General features: G+C 34.8%; 1 protein-coding gene across 1 annotated transcript in view; it reads left to right on the forward strand.

The window, feature by feature from the left end:
• Positions 1-12,289, forward strand: part of Rph (Rabphilin) — a 51,411-nt gene that overhangs the window by 34,100 nt on the left and 5,022 nt on the right. The window contains exons 4-5 of the mRNA XM_028179473.2: positions 1,022-1,190; positions 4,627-4,755. Coding sequence (XP_028035274.2) covers positions 1,022-1,190; positions 4,627-4,755 — 298 coding nt within the window. The remainder of the gene's footprint in view (positions 1-1,021; positions 1,191-4,626; positions 4,756-12,289) is intronic.

Below are 12,289 nucleotides of genomic sequence, written 5' to 3' on the forward strand. Positions count from 1 at the left end.
TCTGTACGTTGCTAAGAGCATCATTCGAGAATGTCAGAATCTATTTGGCTGACTTTAATTTTTATAATACCCTGAGTAAGGTTTGAGGAAAAAAAAATAAAAAAATATAGGTACTGTAAAGATTTCCAAGAAATTCACAAAATGATCACAAATCTATTAAAAGTCTATCATGTCAGCTAGTGATATAAATAAAAGACTATATATTTTACTATGTCATATTTTTATTATTATAATGAACTTTCCTTGATAATTGACCAGATTTGAACATAAGAATGAGTATTGACCACTGGAATCGTGTATCGGTTATTCAAGCTCTGGTTTCTATAAATGCCTGTAACTTAGTATTTAACCTACGAGTCTTTCGCCGGATCTTCTCAGTGGGTCGCGATTCCGATCCGGTGGTAGATTTTGCGAAGCACTGCTCTTCCTAGGGCCAGTATTAACATATTTTCTCAGGTTGAGTCCCATGGCTTACCCCCCAGTCACAGCGTAACTAGAATAGCCTCCTAAACTATCAGCGAATAACTAGGGGAAAAAAACACGTGTGGCATTCAGGGACTGCCGCGGTAAAGCTATTGCATAGCATTTTTTATCAACTTATGCAATTATAATTAGACAATAATAGTTTAATATTAAAATAAATTATAAAATAAGACCACGCTATATTTATAAACATTAACAAAAGCAAAACATTACCTGTCCTCTTCATACTCATAAGCTAGACCGCGCAAGAGAGAGATGGGCAGACATTTCATGATGCGCATGCAGTGCGACGTCACGCCGAGCGCTTATTCACAAACACTACACAAGCGCAACGTGTGAATGTGTTGAGCGCGAGCTACATGGTAGGCGGAGCGGGGTGGTGTTAGGTTTTACTTTCGTTACGGAATTTCATGATTCGGTCGCCGCGCTCAAAGTCCACGATAAAAGCTATGCAATAGCTTAAAAGGTATTGGGTGAGATAATTTTATGTATCAGCATTAAGTGATCATGAAACAATAAAACATCGCAACTTGAACAGGTCGCCGCTGTATTCGAGGGAGCCATACATGTGTAATCTTTGCGCTGAAACGCGGGAAATGTGGAAGAAATCCGGGGCCTGGTTCTATAAATCTGTGCCGAAATATACCTTACCTGAAAGGAAGACGACAAGACGCTATGCTGAAACAGAACTATCCAGGACTTTACAGGTAAAATAAATAAAAGACGTGTAGCTATATTTCGTTCAAGCAGAGGAAAAGTTTTTATTTTTATTGCGTAGGTTGGTGGATGAGCTCACAGCCCACCTGGTGTTAAGTGGCTATCTGAGCTCATAGACATCTACAACGTAAAGGCCGACACCCACCTTGAGATTTGAGTTTTAAGGTCTCAGTATAGTTACAACGGCTGCCCCACCCTTTGAACCGAAAAGCATTACTGCTTCACGGCAGAAATAGGCAGGGTGGTGGTGCCTGCCCGTTCGGACTCACAAGAGGTCCTACCAGCAGTAAACCAGGTTAGTATTCTATACACTATATGCGAGAAATCTTTGTGAAGACACGGTCGTTACGTATTCAAAGCGTTGCTACATTGTCATAGCATGAATGCTGTGTCAATTCCTATGGACTTCTTACACTTATACTTTTAAGACATCTTGTACCACCATCACCTTCTACTGTTGCCTCGTTGTAGTGGTCCGTTCCAGTTTGAAGAATGGGATAGCCGTTGAACTATGCAATTGAGATTTACATTAACCGCTAACACTCGGTGGGTGTTAGCTCACCCTTGCAATAAAACTGTACAAATCCAAGACTTGTAGGCAGCGGCTTGGCTCTGCCCCTGGCATTGAAGCCCATGGGCGACGGTAACCACTCACCATCAGGTCGGCCGTATGCTCATCTGCCTACAAGGCTTGGTTGAATCTTCATTTATGCGTATAGAATTATATCGGAAAAAAATATTTTTGCTCAAAATCTTTTCTTAAAAACCTCTATAGCTAAAACGCCGCTAAAATACATATACGAATAAGATCATAAATACACTGAAAATAAAATAAGAATCCGCAGGGAAAAATATTGGGTTGTAATTAATTAATAAATTATTTCGTATTACTACGATTCACATAGCTATATTTAGTTCGAGCAAAGAAACCTTTGTAAAGTAAGACGACTTTGTTTGACGAACCTATTTTCTTCAATGCCAATATTGTTTTGGACAATAACAATGCTTGAAACCACATTTCACTTTAATGGCGTGCGTATGAAAGAATTTTAGAGTGGAAACTGTTATTATACATATAATCTATGTATGTGGGAAGATCGGTATTTTTAATTAGGTTCATTCACATTGGCACACTATAATTATTTTAAAATAAAAATATAATATGAATGCCAAGGCCAGTCATCGATTGACATGACGATGTTACGGGTGGTTTTTATTTGGAAAATGAAAGATTTTGATGTTAATCTTAAATATTAATCTATGGGTGTCAAAGATCAACTAGATTTCGGCCTACCATCCTACATATATGTATGTGTTAAGTCGTCAAAATAATTTTTAGCATACATACACCGCGAATATTTTTTTCTGATAATATTTTGTTTCCTCAATAATTGAAAGGAGGAATATATTTTACTAGCGACCCGCCCTCGCTTCGCTTCGGAAACATTAAAACACACATGAAACCAAAAAAAATAAAAAAAATAAAAATAAAAAAAAGTAGCCTATGTTCATGAGGGACAATGTCGGCTTCTAATGGAAAAAGAATTTTTCAAATCGGTCCAGTAGTTTCGGAGCCTATTCGAAACAAACAAACAAACAAATATTTCCTCTTTATAATATTAGTATAGAAAATATGCAATCTGATAAACGACTTACAAAAATTATTGTATACGCCATGTATACCGAATGGTACGATATCATGGTAGTAAGCGGCTTGGCTCTGCCCCTGACATTGCTGAAGTCCACTCATCATCAGGTAGGCCGTATGCTCGTCTGCCGAAAAGGGCAATAAAAAAGAAATAATAAAAAAGTAATAAAACAAGATGATGGGATTATTTAAAAGAATTCCTTAGAGAACGGCCCAATACGAAATATAACTCTATGCGAATCATAATACTTCATAGCTTAACAAGTTTCCGTGTTCGCACTTGTGTCCTATTTATTATCTTTGGAAAGGTATTATTATCATGGTAAACGATATGGTATCAGAATACATCTTATATATAATTTTAAACTTATATAACGTTATAGGAAGCGGGTAACAGCAGTAACGAAGTGAAAACTGTAACAAACAACATCATAATTTGATGATGATATAACAAGATGATGGGATTATCTAAAACAATTTCTTAGAGAACGGTCGAATACGAAATATAACAATATTCGAATCATAATATTTCATAGATTTAACAAGTTTCCGTTTTTGCACTTGTGTCCTATTATCTTCGAAAAGGTATTATTATCATGGTAAACGATATGGTATCAGAAGACATCTTATACATAATTTTAAACTTATAAAACGTTATAGGAAGCGGGCAACAGCAGTAACGAAGTGAAAACTGTAACAAACAACACCATAATGTGATGATGATATAACAAGATGATGGGATTATCTAAAAAAAATCCTTAGAGAACGGTCGAATACGAAATATAACAATATTCGAATCATAATATTTCATAGACTTAACAAGTTTCCGTTTTTGCACTTGTGTCCTATTATCTTCGAAAAGGTATTATTATCATGGTAAACGATATGATATCAGAAGACATCTTATACATAATTTTAAACTTATAAAACGTTATAGGAAGCGGGCAACAGCAGTAACGAAGTGAAAACTGTAACAAACAACATCATAATTTGATGATGATATAACAAGATGATGGGATTATCTAAAACAATTCCTTAGAGAACGGTCGAATACGAAATATAACAATATTCGAATCATAATATTTCATAGACTTAACAAGTTTCCGTTTTTGCACTTGTGTCCTATTATCTTCGAAAAGGTATTATTATCATGGTAAACGATATGGTATCAGAAGACATCTTATATATAATTTTAAACTTATAAAACGTTATAGGAAGCGGGCAACAGCAGTAACGAAGTGAAAACTGTAACAAACAACATCATAATTTGATGATGATATAACAAGATGATGGGATTATCTAAAACAATTCCTTAGAGAACGGTCGAATACGAAATATAACAATATTCGAATCATAATATTTCATAGATTTAACAAGTTTCCGTTTTTGCACTTGTGTCCTATTATCTTCGAAAAGGTATTATTATCATGGTAAACGATATGGTATCAGAAGACATCTTATACATAATTTTAAACTTATAAAACGTTATAGGAAGCGGGCAACAGCAGTAACGAAGTGAAAACTGTAACAAACAACACCATAATGTGATGATGATATAACAAGATGATGGGATTATCTAAAAAAAATCCTTAGAGAACGGTCGAATACGAAATATAACAATATTCGAATCATAATATTTCATAGACTTAACAAGTTTCCGTTTTTGCACTTGTGTCCTATGGTCTTTGGAAAGGAAACGTTTTTTTTTTTTTGCTGCACGATAAGGTATCAGAAGACATCTGATACATAGGTAGTCTTAAACATATAAAATGTTCTAGGAAGCGGGTAACAGCAGTAACGAAGGGAAAACTGATTCGGAGCCAGGATCCCCGTTAAGCATACACGCGCCATCTTTCTCGAGACAGCCTAGCAACACGGAGAGCAGGAAATCTGTGCCTTCGCCCCATGTAAGTTAATTTCGATGCTAATGTGTGAACCTTGCGCTAATATCGATTTTTTTTCGTGAAGACAGGCTTAAATAATCTTAAAGATCCAATTAACCTGATAATCTTGGTATCGTCAACACCTGAATTATGAATTGCTTTAGAATGAGCTCACGGCCCATATGGGATTGAGTGGTTCCGGAACGCACCACAGACATCACTGCGTGGAAGCCGGTACTTACCTTAAGATATGAAATCTAAGTACTAGTATAGACATACGGATACCAGCGGATGGTAAGTGGTCACCGTCGCTCATGGACATCAGCACTACCAGGGGCAGAGCCGAGCCGCAACCCAATATTCCATCCTTCAAACCGAAACGCATTGCTGCTTCACTGCAGAAATGAAGTAGTAGGGTGGTACTTACCCAATCGGGCTGACAAGACGCCCTACCACCAGCATACGAATCGATTCTCTTGCTCTTTTATTTGTTATACAAAGCTTCAAACTTATTATTGTTATAATTATATATAATATATATTATATTATATATTATATTATATATATATTATATATAATTATATATAATATAATTATATTATAACATCAATCATAAAGAACTTCAAAATAATCAATACGTATCTTAAGAAAACAACTTGTAAATAGCCTTCAAGCGACTGGCTAATTCTAGTCCTGAAAATTTGGGAAAACCATTTTAGATTTTGTGGAAACGTTAAAAAAAACTAAAATGCCGTAATGCACGCTGTAAAAGAGTGGATACTTCAAACAAAAGTAATTTATCATCTATATATTAATACGTGAAGCAAAAACTTTGTATCCCTTTTTACGAAAATTGCGCGGACGGAGGAGTATGAAATTTTCTACACTTATCTATACTAATATTATAAAGAGGAAAGATTTGTTTGTTTGTTTGTTTCGAATAGGCTCCGAAACTACTGGACCGATTTGAAAAATTATTTTTCCATTAGAAGCCGACATTGTCCCTGATGAACATAGGCTACTTTTTTTTTTTTTTTTGGTTTCATGTGTGTTTTAATGTTTCCGAAGCGAAGCGAGGGCGGGTCGCTAGTAGAGAATATAGAGAAGAAGTGCACAATGCTTATATTTTTTTAAAATAATGCATAACAGATACATTAAATTAATAAAGAAAACATTACACACACTACATACCATGTATTTGACGCACACACGCATGCATACTATTTATTGTCAAACTTTTGTTCTTGACGTCTGTTGTCAAATTGAGATTAAATATTGCTTGTCTTTGTTAATATTTATAAAGTGTAGTCTTGGCGAAATTTGTGATTATAGAAGTATAAAATACAATCATAATAGTGTACAAACTTACAATTCCAATTAATTATAGTCGAATTTCGACTACTGCGGGACCTCTAGTATTTATAAATCGTGAAAACCTACTAAACATACATACATATATCCCCTAGAATAGCGACTTCGAAGTAATGATGGCTTTTAAATCTCTGAGTGCCGACTGCTCAAAAATGTATGCGGAACAGACAAATACACTCAATTTACTTTCATAATTTCCTACGACACTCAACGCCAGCGGGAAATCGTATAGCGTCAGATGTGTCGTACAGTTACATGAAAAAGCTATCAAAGCGCTTTTATTTATTTTATTTATTTAATAGTACCATATCAAAATTACCCATCATCTTTTTGATTGACTTCGAAGGCTTACTGGTGGTAGGACCTCTTGTGAGTCCGCACGGGTAGGTACCACCACCCTGCCTATTTCTGCCGTGAAGAAGTAATGCGTTTCGGTTTGAAGGGTAGGGAAACCGTTGTAACTATACTGAGACCTTAGAACTTATATCTCAAGGTGTGTGGCGCATTTACGTTGTCTATGGGCTCCAGTAACAGGTGAGCTATGAGCTCGTCCACCTAACTAAGCAATAAAAAAAAGGCAGCCCAATGGCGTAGACCTGACCGTGAACAATCACCGTCGCTCCTGTTTGTTTTGAACACTGGACGTTGTTTTTTTATTGTTTTAATATTGCCCACGTTACTAACACTTTACTACTTCCGTGATCTCCAACGACTAAGCTATCGCAGCAATTTTATGATTATTATAATATATGAATGATGGTTGAGTACGGTTCATTAAATTAACAAAATATATTTCAGTAATGTTTGCGTTTCTCTGCACATATAACTATAACTAGATTATATATTCAGTTTATGTAACAAAAATGATATCTTAAGTGGATATTACAATTTAACCCGGAGCTATAACGTGATATAATGCTTTCAAAGTAACAACTCACAGAGATAACAGTATTTAGGATACATCATCAAAAGGTACTACTCACTTAGGATTAAATTATAATACTAAGTTTTATTTAATTATTTCGAGAGGCAGACAAATTGACGACATTTACCGACGAGATTTACCGATGCCTATACCGCTGCATACAACTCAATAATGTCGCTACTCACCTTCAGAGTTAAAAGCCGAATTGTCTTCATGCCGCAATGTATAAATAAATGAATTGCTGTTCGTTAGTCTCGCTAAAACTCGAGAACGGCTGGACCGATTTGGCTAATTTTGTTCTTGAATTATTTGTGGAAGTCCAAAGAGGGTTTAAAAAGTAGATAAATATGAAAATTTTCGGAATTAAATAAAAATAACAATTTTGTTTTTCCTTTGATGGGTCCCCCGTCGGACGGATTCCTTTTGTACCTACCCTTATGGACTTATAACACAAGCTGCTCTCTAAGAAGTGATAGGTAAGAAATAAAAGAGGTTATTGCTGCCAAAGGATGAAGCGAAAGTAATGAGAGTGGAAGGCCGGAGTCGTATACCCGTTTGATTAATGTTGTGCGGCTTATTATCATGTCAGAACAACTTGACATGAAATAATTAAGTACAATATACTCATATATCGAGGTCCGACACAAAATTTCGAATCGATCGTCCAAGCCAATTTCCTAAATAGAATTAATTAAACCGAGAGTTTGACTTCCCGTGTTTAAACTTTCGGTATTGTTTCATTGTTTCCTTCGTATTTGAAAAGCTTAATGATTATATTAATTATACATCTATATATATATATATATATATAAATAACAAATATCTCTTAATGTTTTATGGAAATTTATCATTATAAAATATTATTTTATTCAAATGATTAATGGATAATAGTTAATTTAAAAAAAAAAACTGTAACATAAACGTTTAAGATATTCCCAAAAAGGTCTGTAAAATGGATGGATGGACAAAGACGCCATAAGTATGCCCGTTTATATATACTAGAGGTCCCGCAGTAGTTGGAATTCGACTATAATTAATTGGAATTGTAAATTTGTACACTATTAAGATTGTATTTTATACTTCTATAATCACAAATTTCGCCTAGACTACACTATAAAAAATATTAACAAAGACAAACAATATTTAATGTATTCTCAATTTGACAACAGACATCAAGAACAAAAGTTTGACAATAAATACCTGATTTTCTCCTGTGGTAAAAAAAAAAAGTATGCATGCGTGTGTGCGTCAAATACGTGTGGTATGTAGTGTGTGTAATGTTTTCTTTATTGATTTAATGTATCTTTTATGCATTATTTAAAAAATATATTAGCATTGTGCACTTCTTCTCTATATTCTCTATAAGTGTGGAAAATTTCAAATTCCTCCGTCCGCGCAATTTTCGTAAAAAGGGATACAAAGTTTTTGCTTCACGTATTAATATATAGATGTGCTCGTATGGATGTAATAAAGCACGATTAAAATTAGTGTTCGCGAACGAGAATTGATTTATAAAACTAATTTAATGCAAGCCACAATATAATCTTTGTAATATAAAAACAATAATGCGAAACATGTCAACAATAAGTACATTTTACTGTAAACGAAAGACCAGGAAGGGTGAACACATCAATAAACACGCATTAAGACCTCCCACCGGGTAAGTCTTACCCGTGGCCTGATTTTGATACAGCTCATTTAATAATGCCGAAAATAATAAATACTCTTTCAAATTATCCACGCCGAAAGCCGGCAAAGATAATCGTTCCTATTTTGGTGGTAGGACCTTTTACTGGTGGTAGGACCTCTTGTGAGTCCGCGCGGGTAGGTACCACCACCCTGCCTATTGCTGCAGTGAAGCAGTAATGCGTTTCGGTTTGAAGGGTGGGGCAGCCGTTGTATAACTATACTTGAGACCTTAAAACTTATATCTCAAGGTGGGTGGCGCATTTACGTCGTAGATGTCTATGGGCTCCAGTAACCACTTCACACCAGGTGGGCTGTGAACTCGTCCACCCATCTAAGCAATAAATAATAATAAAAATTTGATTGATAAGTAAAAGTAATAATAATAGTCTTGCCGTTATACTAATGCAATGGTCACAGCTCAGTAGTAGGTAATTAATTAAACAGTTCTGTCACTTCTAATTCTAGTCATACTTAAATATACTGAATTAAAATAAGTATTTTAGAATATTTTTATGTCGCGATATATATACATATATGTCTTTATATGACGGGAAATGCAAATGCATAGCTTCTTGTCATTTCCCCTCATTCAAATTTATAGCTGTAAAAAAGGTAGGGCTAGGTAAAAACTTTTTGTTTTCAATCTTTCAATCAATTTGGCAATGTGTATTCAAAATGTAGCCCCGCAATTTGAATTACACGATCGTATGGGCACTTCAATAAATAATTGATTTAGAAGCATAGTATTGCTTGACACGTCTTGATATACACATTGCACATTATAGAAATTTTTAATTCTAATTCTTATTTCATTATCTGAATAAAATCGTTCTACATACTAATAAATTAATATTATAAAATTAAATTTTAGTTTTCATATTATTACGTATTATAAATAAATTTACACGGATAATTCAGTTTCATAACGGCAATCTAATTAGAGCTTATTAATAATCTGATATAAAGTATGGAGCCTTATTTTATATCCACGCGATTTGGTTATAGACATATTCACCAAACGTCTTATAATCCTAAACAAATTTCAGCTTTGAGAAACTTACGGCAAGCGGACTCGGGTTATAAAATGGAGTTACATAATACATCGCTCTGATTTTAATACTAAGATGACATCATGATTTATTTCGTTTACATCATGACTTTATTGAGTAACTAGCGACCCGCCCTCGCTTCGCTTCGGAAACATTAAAACACACATGAAACCAAAAAAAAATTAAAAAAAAGTAGCCTATGTTCATCAGGGACAATGTCGTCTTCTAATGGAAAAAGAATTTTTCAAATCGGTCCAGTAGTTTCGGAGCCTATTCGAAACAAACAAACAAACAAATCTTTCCTCTTTATAATATTAGTATAGATAGATCTCATTTTCCTTGAATCACATTCAAAGTAACACGAAACTAAACACTTTTCTTTTAAATAAATAATAATAAATATATAAATAAATAAATATTTACTGACAATCACGCCACGTTAACTGGTCCCTTGGTAAGTTCGTAAAGAACTTGTGTTACAGGTACCAGATAACGGAAATAAATGTAAGATTTGTATTATACACATACATATATTTAATACTAGCGACCCGCCCTCGCTTCGCTTCGGAAACATTAAAACACACATGAAACCAAAAAAAAATAATAAAAAATTTTTAAAAAAAAGTAGCCTATGTTCATCAGGGACAATGTCGGCTTCTAATGGAAAAATAATTTTTCAAATCGGTCCAGTAGTTTCGGAGCCTATTCGAAACAAACAAACAAACAAATCTTTCCTCTTTATAATATTATTATTATTATTATTATTATTATATATTTAATATACATCCATAACCCTGGAAAAGACATTTTATATTATTCACACAAATATCTTCCCTTGGCGGGATTCGAATCCGTAAATTAAATGCAATTAAAATGGTTTAAAAAGTAAGAAAAATTGTTTAAATAGGAAATCGAACTAACAATTAATTTGATTTTTTTTATCCTTTTGATATTGGTCAAGATATTAGTATATTAGATCGAAGTTATTGTATCTTCATCAGTCCTTGATGCGCGTGCAAAATTACGTTCAAAGTGTAGGCACGCCACATGCAAACATAGCAAGCTAACTGTTAAAAAAAATGAATACTACCGTATTTTGTCGACTTTAATAGGTGCATTTTACGTGTTTTCTTGCGTCTGTATAGTGACGTATAGTTATTTTCGGTAGAGGAGGTTGACGACTGCTAGAAAATTCCCGATCCGGCAGACAAAATAGAAAGCAGTCGACGTCACCCAAAACACATAATTTCGGATCCTCCCGATCCACTAACGGTGCTTTTATGTACCTCAAGCACCAGTCATCGTTCTTGTCGAACCCGTCGCTTGCGACGAAGCGCTCGACGAGCTAATTAACCCACAGACACAGCCCACTGAGTTTCTCGCCGGATCTTCTCAGTGGGTCGCGTTTTCGATGCGGTGGTAGATTTTGCGAAGCACGGCTCTTGCTAGGGTTCGTGTTAGCAACGTCGTCAGGTTTGAGCCCCGTGAGCTTACCAACTAGTTAAGGTTACGCTGAAATAGCCTCTCAAGGCTATTAGCATAGGAAGAAAAAAAAAGCTAGATAATGTTTCTTCTGACGATGAAACTGTTTGGACAACAAAAATATTTTTCAGTTTTTGTTTTGTTTATTCGACACTTTATATTATAGTAAAAATCCTTATCGTGACCATGAAAACTGTAAAGTATTTGAAACGGTAAATGTAATATAATAACAATAATAATAAAAATCGCGAGATTGAACCGTAAAAGTAGTATTAATTTTGTGTATATGTTCCGCGAAAACCCATCATAAAAATACTAAAAATAATATATTTTTATTATAATAATATGATACTTCTACGACTGCTCGTCACGTGTGAATGTCTCGACCAATTTGGCCGCTTTGTTTCATTGTGTTCGACAAAATAAGGGTAATACGAAAAGTTTTTTGGGAAATGCACGTGAATATTTTCATATTTAAAGCGTAAATCACAGCGGGGCGTAGCCCACTGAGTTTCTCGCCGGATTTTCTCAGTCGGTCGCGTTTCCGAACCTGTGGTAGATTCCGCGAAGCACGGCTCTTGCTAGGGCCAATGCTAGCAACACTCCCGGTTTGAGCCCCGTGAGTTCATCTACACGTCAAGGAGAAGCTGAAATAGCCTCTCAAGGCTATCAGAATAGGTAGGAAAAAAAAGAAAAAAAAGCTGGCCGTGACCCGGTTTCCCTAGTTTAACTAACTTAATGCAAATCGAGTTTTTTTCTGACTAGTTACAAAGTAACACGGTTGGTTGTACAAAGTAGAAGTACTATGACAAAAACAGTGGCTTATAAAACAAATTTCCAAAGAAACTGAATAGATTATAATCGGACAAAGTATCGTGTTGTACAGTATTGCAGAAATAGCATCGGAGATTTTCTTTGGAATAAAACATATAGCATTTAATTTGACTTTAAAGACAAAAATAAAACATCAATTTAAAGCTGTAATTTCACTCAAAATCAAGCTACATGTAAATTTAAGTCGTAAAGCTCCGATCTAACGAGC

The sequence above is a fragment of the Bombyx mandarina genome, chromosome 16 (assembly GCF_030267445.1).
Source record: "Bombyx mandarina strain Sakado chromosome 16, ASM3026744v2".
Lineage (NCBI taxonomy): Eukaryota > Metazoa > Arthropoda > Insecta > Lepidoptera > Bombycidae > Bombyx > Bombyx mandarina.